General features: G+C 37.5%; 1 protein-coding gene across 6 annotated transcripts in view; it reads left to right on the top strand.

Annotated features, from left to right (window-relative positions):
* LOC126180975 (protein abrupt-like) overlaps positions 1 to 15,095 on the top strand; it is a 276,247-nt gene that overhangs the window by 17,566 nt on the left and 243,586 nt on the right. For all 6 annotated transcript variants that reach the window (XM_049924740.1, XM_049924736.1, XM_049924739.1 and 3 more), the window contains 2 exons: positions 6,262 to 6,454; positions 7,065 to 7,250. In XM_049924740.1, the coding sequence (XP_049780697.1) occupies positions 6,262 to 6,454; positions 7,065 to 7,250 (379 nt within the window). The remainder of the gene's footprint in view (positions 1 to 6,261; positions 6,455 to 7,064; positions 7,251 to 15,095) is intronic.

Raw genomic sequence — 15,095 nt, 5'->3', positions numbered from 1 at the left:
TGGAGTGGAGCTTTCTAAATTAATTATAATTAAAATACTTTGGGGGCAGGGACAGGCTGGTTAAGGTTGGGTCATCTCGCACTGCATTCTGGGTGTGGGGAACCCTTGATCTGCCTCGTTTGCCAGCTACCTTGCTCATCTCTCTTTTACTCTTGTTTTAATTGGTTTTTAGATGTGGTTAGCCCCATTTTTCTCCTGTACCATATTGTAGGGATGGCACTCTGATGATTGGTGGGTGGTGTTCTTTACTGCTTCGCCTCTAATGGATCAGGTGTGAGTCGTTCCCTGTTGTATACAAAGGCTTGGGGTCACTCACCTCTCCGCACGTCCTTGCTGAACTGGTTATTTGCCCACCTTATTTTATTATTATTATCCTACTTTTGCCTGTTAAGTTTTCTTCTCACTTTTACTATTATGCATCATTTGGCTAGAAAACATTATTTGCCTTGTAACTTCCTTTGCCCTTTATTAGGTTGGCAGGGGGTCAGGATTTCTCTCCCTGTAGATGAGCCCTGGGAGACCCCTTGTCTGGTCTGATGTACTTACTAACCCAACCCAAATACTTCTACTTCTCTTTAATTTCTCAGCTGTGCCATCAGTATTGCTTTCGATGCCACAGTTTTACAACACCTAAGTTCTTTCATAATTCAATCAAATTTCTGACTGACAGGATTAACTCCAGATGAAATATCTTTTGATACAGGTACTACTTGTGATCTCACTATTTAGTCACTTAATCACGAACCAATCAACCAGTCTAATTTCCATATAAATTTTAATCTGCATCCTATGCCATTTTCTCTGTGTTGCAAGTGCAGTTGTATCCCATTCATACTTGTCTTGTGATATTGTGTTACTGATCTGGCACTTAATTCCGAAACTGCATTCCCATGTTTCCAATAACATTTGAAGATCTCTCTGCTTTTCTGGACATGCTAATTATTTCTCTAAGACATTGTCCAGAGATCTTGTGCTGCCGTTAATGAGTAGAATCAAAATGACTACAAGCATTCGCATGCATCCAAGGTTACTCCTGTAGATCATGAGGGGAGCAGTTCCAGCCAACGATCCTTTCTTATTTTAACATTTTCAGCATTCAAAGAATGTAATCAGTATTGTGGGGTATCTCCAAATTGATTTTGCATATCTCTACTGAAGGGAGGACGAAGAAACTTGACTAAGCACCTAATGTAAAATTCCAAATTGCTATAGAGTAGAATAAAACATTTTTTCTGATGATTTAATGGTCATATCTGAAGGAAAAGTTTTGGTATATGTCAGAGCAAAAGAAAAATTTAGTGAACATATTTACACATTTGCATTACTAGATTTAAGAGCAAGGTGAAAAGGCACACCCAATTAAAGCAGTGATCATCTGCAGCCAAGATCAGTGTCTATGACAGTGAATTACAACTGCTAAAACCTGTCATAATCATGTTTTGGAAGATAAAACAGAAAACAAATTTATTCAGTAAATTAAATATTAGAATTTTCAACTGTAGACATTAGTGGGTCCTGAGTTTCTATACAATAATTTTCTTTGAATATTCCATCTTATCGGGTCTAACGGTAGAGCTCCATGCATCACATTTCCCTTGTCATAGAAGTGAATCAACTGACATAACAAAATCTTGAATTCATATTTTTCTGTAGTTTAGAAATTGTAGCTCTTTGTAAGAAACCAAAAGCAAAAAATGACACTCTTCTTTAGATAAAAATTGATATTTTCACTTTTATGAGGCACTACTACCTTTCCTTCTGGCCGTAGAACTGACAGCTTTAAAACTGAATGTATCACACGAAAACATTTACATGTGACGATGTTTTTCACATGAAGCCTAAGAAACAAAAGGACATGGAAATGATGAGATCTAATACTGTTTGCTATTTTGTTGAAAACTGACATTCTGAGCCCCATGGCTGTGTACAAAATATAGGTTGACTCTTACATTGAAGATAAGAGCAACAAACCACCTTTTACAATGCTATTTATTTATTTAAATAGCATTGTTACTGGATTTTGAACTGACAGGTTCATCTTCAGAGAGCTAGTTCACTCTAAGGTAAATTTTACATCAGCTTTCGCTTTTTTTTTCCCAACTGATGTGAAATTTCCGAAGAAGTTTCGCCACATGGAAGTACATATACAAAGATGGCGACCGAGCGAGGTGACCCAGTGGTTAGCACACTGGACTCGCATTAGTGAGGATGACAGTTCGATTCTGCGCCCAGCCATCCTGATTTAGGTTTTCCGTGATTTCCCTAAATCGCTCCAGGCAAATGCCGGGATTGTTCCTTTGAAAGGGCACGGCCAACATCTTTCTCCATCCTTCCCTAATCCAATGAGACTGATGACCTTGCTGTCTGGTCTCCTCCCCCAAACAACCCAACCCAACCAAAAGATGACACTATTGCAACCATAACAATGCCAAAGACTTCCTTTGAAAGCAGACATTTTTACTGAAGCTGGTCTGACAGTCTCTGTTAAGATATTCATCTACAGAGTAGAAGGAGCTGCCTATCGAAAAGTCTCTCAAACTCTGTTAGCTGTGCTTTATCTGGAACCAAGTTTTTAATGGTTGCTGGAAATTTATTGGCAATGTGTGTTCCTGTACATTAGGCCCATTTTATTTTAACAAGTTAAGTAATTTTAGGTTTTTATGTAGATTGTTCATACTCCTAGTATTGATACTATGTTTTGAGCTATTGGTGGGAAATACACACACATTACTTGCAACAAATTTCATGAAGGAATAAATATACTGAGCTGTGGTGGTTAGAATACCAAGTTCCTTTCTACAGGATATTCTTGAAGCTGCACCACAAATGCGTCTTATTACATGATTTTGCACATTAAAAGCTTTTGCTTGGTTTGTTGAGTTACTCCAGAATATGATCCCAAATGACATAATAGAATGAAAGTAAGCAAAGTATGAATCTTTTTTGTATTTAGATCTCCTAAATCAGACATCATTCTCACTGCAAATACAGACTTGTTTAGGCGCTCCAGCAATGCTGTGGTATGCCCTTCCCAAGTTAATGTATTATCAACTTGTAATCCCAGAAATTTAACACTGTCACACTCTTCAATCTGCGTGTCTTCATATGTTGTACTCATGCTGGAAGGAAATCTCTTACAGGCTCTGAACTACATGTAGTGGGTCTTTTCAAAGTTTAATGACAGTGAATTAGCTTTAAACCATTTATTAATGTACATGCAAATTTGATTAGCAGCCATTTCTAAATCTATACATGACATTGCTATTTACTGCAATGTTTGTGTCATCTGCAAACAAAACAAATTTAGCATCTGGCACTGTAATAAATGAGAGGCTATTAATGTACACAAAGATGGAACCTTGAGGAACACCACACTAAGACTGATTGCTTGCTCCACAGGCATTTCGCAACCACGCCCTTCATTTCCTGTTAGTTAGGTAAGACTCAAATCATTTCGCCCCACTGTTGGTAACTCCATAATATTCTAATTTATTTAAGAGGATGCTGTGATTCGCACAGTCAAAGGCTTTTGCAAGGTCACAAAATGCCAGTAGTATTTGTTCTGTTGTCTAATGACTTATGTACATTCTCACTGTTCGTGTAAATAGCTTTATCTGTTTCAGACAACCTTAAACTGTGACTTGGACAATATATTATATGCAGTCAGATGCTTAAGGATATATTTGAATGCAACCCTTTCAAATATGTTTGAAAAAGCCACAAAATAGAAATCGGTTGATAATTTGATGGTATCTCTCTATCACCCTTCTTTTAAAGAGGTTTAACTTCAGCATATTTTAGCCGGTCTGGAAATGTTCCGCTGAGAAGAGATTGATTACACAAATAACTTAAGACAGAACTCAACTCACTTGAGCACTCTTTGAGTAATTTCATTGAAATGTTGTCGTAACCACTAGAATACTTTGATTTTAAGGATTTTATGATGGATACTACTTTGGGAGATGTAAGTGTCATTTCCATTCTGCTGAAGTTATTAGCAAAGACTTGTCTCAGATATTCCATTGCACTGTTAACTGAACCTGATAACCCCAACCTGTCAGTAACACAAGTACTTGTTTAAGAGGTTTGCAACACTACATGCTCTTGTTACCAATGTCTCATTTATTTTTCCAGCTATCTGTTTCTCTTCCTTTTTGGGTCCATGTGTCTCTGTCTTAACTATATCCCATATAGTTTTTATTTCGTTATCTGATGTAATTATTTTTTTCTCATTATAAAACCGCTTAGATTTCCATATTACTTGCTTCAATATTTTGCAGTATTCTTTGTAATGCATTACAATGTTAACATCAGAGGTGTTTGCAGATAGGAGATACAGTCTCCTTTTTGTCCCACATGATTTTTATTCCTTGTGTAATCCGTGGTTTGCTTTTAGACTTCTGTGTTATTTGAGTTACCTTTAGAAGAAAATCATTTTCAAAAGAGGAAGTACTGTTATTTATGAATGCTTTGTATTTTTCATTTGAGTCACAAGTATTGTAAAAATCTATACAGTTCATGTCTTTGAGTACTCTCCTAAAATTCTCAAGTTTTGATTGATTTATTACCCTTCTGTACTCAGATTTAATAGATTTTTTGTACTGACAAGTTTCAGCATTTGGCAGAATATGCTGCATGTGATGATCAGATAGCCCATTTAGTACTGGTTTTGTGATATGTGTTGTTTGCCTAGATTTTTCTACAAAGATATTATCAATAGCAGTTTCAGAGCATTCACATATCCTAATTACAAAGTTCACAGCAGGAATTAATGGAAAGACAGCGTTATTGATTGCAGTAATTGTTCAGTAACAGAGCTATTCAATAAATCCACTTTAAAATCACCAGCAACCACGGTTTCCTTTTTTTTATGTGAGCTTCCAGATTTTTAATGAAGAGTTTAAAGTTTTCGTATGTGCTCTGTATATACTTACTATTGTAAAGAACTTGCTATGAAATTCTAATTCTTATGCTTAAGCTTCTAAGTGAGCAAAATTAATTAATATCAGTATTCTTGAAATTAAAACAGTTTCTGCTGACGAATGTGGCAACCCCTTCTTTCTCCATATTTTCTGCACAGGTGTAAAAAAGCTAACTTGAATCCTGCAACATTTAACTTATCTTTGTCATTGTCTGCTTTTCAGACATACTAAGTCCAAAAAATGGACTGATGCCTCATCTTTTTTTTTAGAGAGAGAGAGAGAGAGAGAGAGAGAGAGAGAGAGAGAGAGAGAGAAGGCTGATTGGTTAGAAAATATAACTGCTTACAATGGGCAACTTGCACAATGGGGTAGCATGCACAATAAACAGTGTTTGAGATCCAAAGTGCTTTATATTTTTGTGGGCTTCATTTTGTGAGAGTGCAGGTTACAATGGCTACAAAACACACACACACACACACACACACACACACACACACACACACACACACAATATATTTGGGTTATGACCAGTACTTATGTCTCCATGCAAAATGGCATAATGTGGCTGATGGGTTTCTGGACCCTGTGTGATGTCTTTGAACAGCAGTCAGTGTAGGTCAGTATAGAAATTCATTCAAATTTATCAAAGCTGAAAAAATAAGAAAATAAAAACAGTCTGCACAGAAAATCATGGGGCTAAGTTGATCTCTTGCTCGTTTTTAGAGTTGCAAAAATGTGTGTGGCTTAATGCAGTAATGTCAAAACTGAGAAATTCCATTCAGAGTCAACATATGGAAATCTGAAGTTTGGAGCTGTCTTCATTCTTTAATGTGTGATCACACTATTGGCTACACATTTTGGAATTTCAAGTGTAGAATTTATAAACATCCCCTCCCCTTTTACAGTTCTTTTGTTGAAACCAGAGTGTAATATCTCAAGAAATGGCTCATGCCTCATTGTTTTGAAGGTAGTAAAGTGAAATCCAATTCGAGACAGGCAAAAGTCCCTATTTATCAAATTGTATATAGGAGGTTTAGAAAATCTCTTTCCATGGTGTCAGACATGCAAGTAGGCTAATGATTAGAAAACAGAGCAGAAGGTGTGTGTGTCAATCTCAACATAAAATTTTAATATGAATCTTGTTGTGATCTCCTTTAGATGTGTAGTCTTCACAGTGCAGAAATGCCTCGCTGTTAGGAGTGTGAAAGGAGAAATACATGTTGAATGCAAATTGAAGCTGCATTTGTGTGGAAATGAATATGAACTTTATTTTCATTGATTGTTAATTAATGCTTAACTTACCTGATGTAGTGTCTTAAAGAGTGTTTTTTTTCTGCAGTTCAACAATGGCAGATGAGCAGCAATTCTGTCTACGCTGGAATAACTTCCAGATGAACATAACATCCCAGTTTGAGGCATTACGTGATGAAGAAGACTTTGTGGATGTGACATTGGCTTGTGAGGGGCAGCGTCTAAAAGCGCATAAAGTTGTATTATCAGCTTGTAGTCCTTACTTCAAGGAACTTTTCAAGGTGAAATACTATTGAGGACCTTTATGATTTTATAAAATTTCGCTTAATCTGGAAATATTAGGTATGGATTTATTTTGCAAAGTAGTCTGTGGTATTTGTAGATTATAATTTATCCTACAGTGTTGAAATGTTATCAGTGACTGCAGAATTATGTCAGAAGGTAATTGGAGTGACTGTAGCACATTTTGACTCAGTGGCCCCATTGTACTAAAATTTATGGTGTGTTATGTAACAGAAATGAGAAATAGTCAACTATTTCTAGGAAGAGATCTTTTGTTTTAGTGTAGTAGTTCAGGTGAATAAAATTTCTATGTGCATATAATGAATTCCTTTCACCCTATGGGAGACAGATGTTTAGCTTCCCGTGCCCAACCCCCTCTCCTCCCAGTATGTTAAAAAGAACATATGTGGACTTCATTGCAGACGATTTTCATTTCAATTGTCTGTGTTTTGTAGCTCTGGTGTAAAATATTAATTTGTGTGGGATGAAATACATGTTGTTAATTTCTGAATTACTGGAAAATAATAAATATTTTTCATTGGTTCACTTGCAATGCTTTCTATGATTTCTTTTTTATGGAGTTGTATATGAATTTATCTGTTTTTGCAGAGTAATCCTTGCAAACATCCTATACTGTTCATGCGTGATGTGGAATTCAGACATTTGAAGTCTCTGGTAGAGTTCATGTATGCTGGAGAGGTCAATGTTGCACAGGCACAGTTATCAGCGTTCCTTAGAACTGCAGAATCACTACAAATACGTGGACTCACAGAAGCACCACAGAGGCATTCAAGGGTGAGCAATAAAGTTTTTTTTAGAAATTTACTCTACCTGTTTCTACAGTTTCTTTAGAGGAAAACTGTATATGCTTTATAAAGTAGTTGTTACTGAAACTTGTCATATTGTTTGAGTGCCAGAAGATATTCACAACTACTGGACCAGTGGTCCAATCTCATGTAATTTTACACACATTTCTTATACAATAATAATGACCTGCAAAAAATTTGAGCTCAAGATACAAAAATTAAATGTTTATGTGCTGTTATTAGGGCAATATATAATGTTATGCAAGCTCTACAACAGTCTCAACCAAATTTAAGATGGCTAAGAATTGAAACTAGTGGTACTTCAGAGGAGATATTTGGAGCAGATGCACAAACACATGAAAATTTCAAGACAATCACTATTTTCATATTACGTAAGGTCAAAGTTGTGGAGAAATCAGCCAGTGTTCTTGTTTGATTGCAGTCATTTTTGGACAGACACAATTTATTGAGTGATCTTTAGTAGTCACATAGTGAAGTTAAGTGTTATCAGTTGTACCAATTAGCAGCAGTTGTTTGAGAATATTCCAGAAGTTCCTGATACATAAACATGCCATAAAATTTTTTACACCAAATTATTGCATACCTTGATGTGTTCTGCTAAATATTATCACATATTATTTTCTTTACTTTTGTTTCATTAGAAAGAGCAGTTTTTGTCATCAGTAGGTGATTTTTATGAATGTAATCCACATGTTATGCAATTCAGTATTGAAAAATTCCTGGTGCTTTTAGAAAAGAAAAAACAACCACCCAGTGGGTTAAATTGGGTTTTGGGGATTTTTTTTGTTATTGACAATTAAATGGTGCAATTTAAGTGCCACTCATTTTCTCCAACAACTGTCAAATGTTTCTTAGCCCTGGACCTTTTTAAAGCAGACAGCACGAATATTGCAGAAGCTGTCAAAGTATGGATGGATTTTTCTCCGATGTGGAACCCTATAGGAACGTAATGAAGAGTGAAAGGAACAAGTGCTAGAACTCTTTCATTGTCTTGCTAATAGATTAGATTCAAGATTCAGGGGGAGAAGATTATCTGCTGAACAAGAAGAAAGTGTAGAAAACTGGCTCGCAGAGCTGCATCCAGAGTGGATTGCAAGTTTTATGTCTTTTGGGAGTGATGATTATGATTATTTTCCTGCTACTATGTTTTCTGATGCAGGTGTAACTTAGTTTTGCCCAAACAAATGGTAGAAGATAATGGAGCTGAAAACCACAATAAAAAAAGGAAACATACCAACACAGTTCATTACTTCTGTGAAAGCCTCATCTCCTGCCCCACCAGCACTATATTCTCCTGCAGGCGTGTTTGATCAAAATTAAGAGTTAATTTAGGAGAGGAAAGTGAGGAGAAATTAGTGAAGATCTATAAATTTCTGCATGCTTCCAAAAAGGACTAAATTGTGCTTTATAGTCGTTACAGTCTTACATCAAATAAAGTTTTCTTTGAAAGTGTGAATGTTGTTGAACAGTGTTAAAACACAATAAAATAAATTCTTGTGACAGTAAATACAGGTCTTCAATAAATATGATAGCTCTTTTTAATTTTTGTAAGGCTAATTGTGTAAAATTTTATATGTTAATTAATTTTTCATAATTAAATATGGTTTATTTTGATTGGGTTTCTGGTTTTATTTAAAAAAAAGGAGCATGGTTTTTTAGTTTTGGTTAAATTGCAACTACCCTGGTATGAGCCACAGTTTTCGTGGTGCTAAGCTCTGCACCTGATGCTTTTTTGTGTTGATTTAAATCATCCTTTTGCTTGTAAAGTCTTGGACGTGTATAATAAATATTTCTAGATCATCTGTCTAAGCCTCACAAATTGTGTGCGAGAAGGAGATTTTCCATGGTGGTGGGTCGAACGATATGACGAATAGTGGCACATGTTGATTGCAGCTTGGTTGGTAGGTTTGTATTTGTTGTTGGCAGTTTCCAACAGTTAAAATGCAGTGCACATGCATATAGTCAGTGTACATCTGGAGCAAGTGTCTAGGATTCATTTGTGTAATCATATGTAAGTTATTAGCAGCCTCTTCTCATTTTTAACTTATTTCCACCTTGGAATTTCACTATCATAAAAACTTTTAGCTGTGATTAAATATAGACATAAAGTAAATATATTGGCAAATATAGAAGATTATGACACCTAAAAATAACAAAAACTGTCAAATAGTAAATGTAACAACTGTTGGTGAATATTTGACTAGTATTTTTGAGTTCATCCAGAGGGTCTCCAAAACAAGCAAAACGTCTTTTTAGTATGAAAAAACTACTCTATGTAACTAAACAAAAATTAAGGAAATAGGAGGTGACAATATGTAGCAACAGAATAAAACCCGAAGGGAAGGAGAGACATAGATCTATCAACAAAATGATTGACATAGGTATAATTATCCGAATATGGAAATGGTGTATGCCTAATGACAAATTTGATAAAAAATATTTAGATGTGGTTGAATAGTTACCACTTCTGAAATATTCAAGAATACTTTCTGCAACTTGATAAAACTGATAGCAGGTAACTTCTCTGCAGAGCCACTAAATGGCACTCCCATGACACAAATTTTAAGTGTATTGGGCACAAAAAGCTATGTATCTAATCCAGATATCTCTCTTGGATTACTACTAGTTTCAGTTCTAAGGCATCTTAAAATTGGCCTAAACTTTTGTATAACACACACAAAATTTTGCAATCTACCACTGAAAGTCTCCTAAAACTTTTAATTTTTGTATCTTGAACTCAAATTTTTCCCAGTGAAGTTTTATTATACAGACAAGTATGTGCAAAATTTTATTCGGGTTGGAAGTGGTGAGGTGAGGCTGATTCATAAAACTGATCCACTTAATGTGAAAGGGTCCTGTCAAGCTTTATTGTGGATTTAATATTCTACAAGTTGCAGCTTTTGTCAGTTTGTCTGCTTAGGAAACCTTTTAGCAGTATTTCCCACTGCCTGCATTGCACTCAGTATATTGAAGGTGCAACTGTATAGGGTTGAACTACTGTCTGAGAAATACTACTGTTAGACATACAAAGTGAATTGGTAACAATCAGAATGTCATTTGTACGTGCACTTGGTACTGGTGTGACTCTGCAGTTACACATTTGAACAACAGAACTCAATTTTTGTAATAAAAGGGAAAGTTGTAGAGAATTCATTGTAATCTGAAAGTTATTCCATGTATTTTTAAAATATCCTTGATCTTAAGAGAGCTATCCATTATTTTTGCTTTACCGTATTGTACAGGGTGATTATAGTTAAAGCTATACTTTCAAAATGCTGTAGGAATAATACCACTGGTCAGGATGATGTCAAATTGCAACAGAATATTTTTGAAGAAGGGGGAAAACGTATAGCAGAAGAAAAAAAAATAGTGTGAAAATTGATCAATAGATGGTGCTTTGTGTGTCAGGATATGTAAATGAAAGCACCTGTCATGTGCGTGACGCATTGAAGTTGGTATAAACACGCTAGGTACATGGTTTTTCCTCCTTTCCCACGTGTGACAGTCACTATGACTGTCTCAATGCAGGATCGCACTCTGCTTGTAAAGCTGTATTACAAGTATGATGAATGTGCACACGTCGATCTGCAGAAGTTCTGGACACTGAAGGGTTTGATACAAGGCGTTGGTCCGATGATTGCCATGGGTCTGGAGAAAATTGTTCGAAAATTTGAAAAGATGGTTTCTTTTGGTGTGCAACCTGGTAGAGGGAGGAAACAAATTAATTCTATGTCAATGGAAGCAGTGGCCACAGCAAACAGAAGGAGATGAGTGGTGGTGTGCAAATGTGTAGTGCACGGAGAATTGCCTGAACATTGGACATACAAGTGAGCACGGTGTGTAAAATCCTACGAAACGTCCTTCTTTGCTATCCATTCAAAATTACCCAGGTACATGAGTTGCTTCCTGTTGACCTGCCAGCAAGAGAGACCTTTGCTTTAGAATTTCTTGCTCGAATGGAAGTGGACAATGATTGGCTATGGAAGATTTTGTGGACAGAGAAGCCCACTTCCATTTAACAGGATATGTCAATACACAGAATTGTTGAATATGGGCAATGGAAAATCCACACGCAAATCAAACAGTACCACTTCGTCCTGAAAAGGTCACTGTGTGATTCGGGTTTATGGCATCATTTATCATAAGGCCATATTTTCTCGAAGAGACAGGTGCTTCTGGTCTTGTTACCTGTACCTTCACTGGTAAGCACTATGAGTGTATTTTGCACAATCACGTCATTCCAGCTCTCCAACAGAGTTGATGGGATCATTTTTATGCAAGATGGTGCACCTCTGCACATTGCAAATCCAGTTAAGCAGCTGCTGAAGCACCATTTTGGAAATGATAGAGTTGTTGTTGTTGTTGTTGTTGTTGTTGTTGTTTTTGTTGTGGTGGTCTTCAGTCCTAAGATTGGTTTGATGCAGCTCTCCATGCTACTCTATCCTGTGCAAGCTCCTTCATCTCCCAGTACCTACTGCAACCTACATCCTTCTGAAACTGCTTAGTGTATTCATCTCTTGGTCTCCCTCTACGATTTTTACCCTCCACGCTACCCTCCAATACTAAATTGGTGATCCCTTGATGCCTCAGAACACTTCCTACCAACCGATTCCTTCTTCTAGTCAAGTTGTGTCACAAACTCCTCTTCTCCCGAATTCTATTCAATACCTCCTTATTAGTTATGTGATCTACCCATCTAATCTTCAGCATTCTTCTGTAGCACCACATTTCGTAAGCTTCTATTCTCTTCTTGTCCAAACTATTTATCGTCCATGTTTCACTTCCATACATGGCTATACTCCATACAAATACTTTCAGAAACAACTTCCTGACATTTAAATGTATACTCGATGTTAACAAATTTCTCTTCTTCAGAATCACTTTCCTTGCCATTGCCAGTCTACATTTTATATCCTCTCTACTTCGACCATCATCAGTTATTTTGCTCCCCAAATAGCAAAACTCCTTTACTACTTAAGTGTCTCATTTCCCAATCTAATTCCCTCAGAATCACCCGACTTAATTCGACTACATTTCATTATCCTCGTTTTACTTTTGTTGATGTTTATCAGCTGCAATTTCGCTACAGCCTGGTCGTCCCAGTCAGTTGATCTTAATACATTTGACTTCTGGCTGTGGGGCTATCAGAAAGATGTTGTGTTCAGTGTTCCGATTGCAAACTTAGCTGCACTGAAGGCATGCATTGCGCAACACTTACTGAACGTGACCCCGGAAACTCTCCGATCAGTTGTGGAACATATGTTTCTCGATTTCAACTTGTTGCAGAAAACGGTGGACAGCATATGGAACATGTTTTGTGCCAGTCACATGGAAATTCATAATCTGATTTGATTTTGATTGATGCTTTTCATGCGGTTTTTGGCTTCAGGACAATTAAAAAACTGATTTTTCCACTCCAATGTAATTGACCTTTCTGTGGTGGTTGGACTTATGTAACTAACAGCGTCACACCAGTACACCCATGCACACTAAGTAGTAGAGTTTGTTTAACGTTAAATGTAAACTGTAGGCATTGTTGTATGATTCATTTGCCACTTGTAGTCGACCACTGTTAAATTATGATGCTTACAGAGCCATCTATTGCTGCATTTTGTAACTGCTTATTTTTCTTATGCCACATGTTTTCCCCCTTCTCCAATAATAGTCTGTTGCAATTTGATGTCATTCTGACCAGTGGTGTTATTTCTACAATGACTTGAATGTTTAATTTTAATTATAATTATAATTACCTTGTATGTGTCCCAAGAATAAATCACTTTTAAATAAAACTTTGTTGGCCGTATTTGCTTTTTTTTTTAATAACTGATTGTGGTCTTGCACTGCATGGTAACTACCAAAATATAGTATTAAAGAAGGAGAAGACTGAAGAAATCCAACATGTGCTCATGAAAGAATTGTTTATATTAAAATGAGTGACAGTGACAGCCCTAAAGAATCTGATCGTGTTTATGATAAAGGAAAATGGCATATCTCTTGATGCTGTCTTTACATCAACTCAGAGGTGTAATTTACAGTTTGCATGAACTTTAAGGTGTTGCCACAAGAGCCAATAAATTAACAAAACGTATCATACAAAGAATACCAACATAACATAATAGGCTAGTTAAAAATATCGTCTCATCAAGTGTTTGCAGCAAAAAACACACAGAAAACGTGGTGAATTGCATGAGCTTTCAGAGCCAGTGGCCTCCCCAGGGGGCTCACCACCCGTTGGCGGATTTGTGCTTCTGTACCATGGGGCCCCAGCCTTTGCAGCATCGTTTCACTTCCATGCTGCATGTCTATCCTCTTGCTATTCTTTTTCCCCTCCCTTGGGGAACATGTCTGGGGTGCTATTGGGAATGTTCCGCATTGTCCATCGCTGACGTAAGAACAGTCTCACCACTGTTTTTCGCTCCCCTTTCCGTTTTCTGTTTACCTTATTCTATTCTTCCACCATTTCGAATTTGAGGTTCCCCCCCCCCCCCCCCCCCCCCCTCTTCCTCCCTGTGCACTTCTGAAGGCCGACCCACGCATCTTGACATATAACAGGTGACAGGGTAACACGTAATTCCCAGCCCCAGCTCAACAGGTAGGGTTCGCGTGTAGCCCTTGGTACAGGCCATGCCCAGGGTGGGGTGGTTGCCTGAGTTGCTACCTTTCCAAATTGCAGATTGATCCCTCTGTCAGGTGTTTAGGAGGTGTGAAGAATCACCTAATGTGGGTGTGCCTCTTCTGAAGGGGGCTGCCAGGGAAGGAGTGGGCCACCGGAGATGCTGGCAATCATGGGGATTTTCTCGCAATGAGCCAATCATCTTCACAGTCAACGGCTACAAAAAGTAAATGGAGTGAGGCTAACAATTCAAAGACCCTCCCAGCTGCACTACGGTTCCTCGTGATTTCACGTACTGAAGACTGTCAGTCTTTTGCTACGGTAAATCAGTTTGTTATTCAGAAAGGTGTTGATGCAATTGCTGGCCCTGTGAAATCCTGCTCTTGTTTTTGCAATGGCATGTTGCTTTTGGAGACTACTTCTGATTCTCAAGCACAACAACTGCTTGCAGCTTTGCCCCTCTGTGGCTATCCTGTTGTGTTGAGGCCCAGATAACTCTGAATTCTTCCCATGGTCTTATTTACACTAGGCTGCTTGAAGGTCTGACCGTGGCCGAAATCCAATTGTACCTATCTGATCAGGGTGTTACTGCCGTCCATCGGGTGATGTAAAACGGCGATTCCTTCTTAGTGTCCACATGCACTCTTTTTCTCACCTTTGATAGAGTGGTGCTTCCGTCCAAGATCAAAGCAGGCTATGAAATTATCACAGTTCGACCATACATTCTGACCCTGATGCGCTTCTACCGGTGTCACTCTCAAATGTCACACCCGGCCAAATGTGTAACCTGTGGTTGGGGAGTGCACGAGGCGATTGTCCACCTCTTTCTCTCCGTTATATCAACTTCAGTGGTGGCCATGCTATGATGAAGCAAGCTGGGATATTTTTTTACTTCCCCTCTTGTTTTGCCATCTACCTCCTTAAAATTCGTTTTTCTTTTATGACTAATTACTGTTAACAGACGTGAGTATGTATGGTAAGACAGAGATTTAGGAACCAGGTTTTAAATTGTAAGACATTTCCAGGGGCAGATGTGGATACTGACCACAATCTATTGGTTATGAACTGTAGATTAAAACTGAAGAAACTGCAAAAAGGTGGGAATTTAAAGAGATGGGACCTGGATAAACTGACTAAACCAGAGGTTGTACAGTTTCAGGGAGAGCATAAGGGAACAATTGACAGGAATGGAGGAAAGAA

This window comes from Schistocerca cancellata, chromosome 1 (genome assembly GCF_023864275.1).
Source record: "Schistocerca cancellata isolate TAMUIC-IGC-003103 chromosome 1, iqSchCanc2.1, whole genome shotgun sequence".
Lineage (NCBI taxonomy): Eukaryota > Metazoa > Arthropoda > Insecta > Orthoptera > Acrididae > Schistocerca > Schistocerca cancellata.
This window is presented reverse-complemented; position numbering and strand designations above follow the sequence as displayed.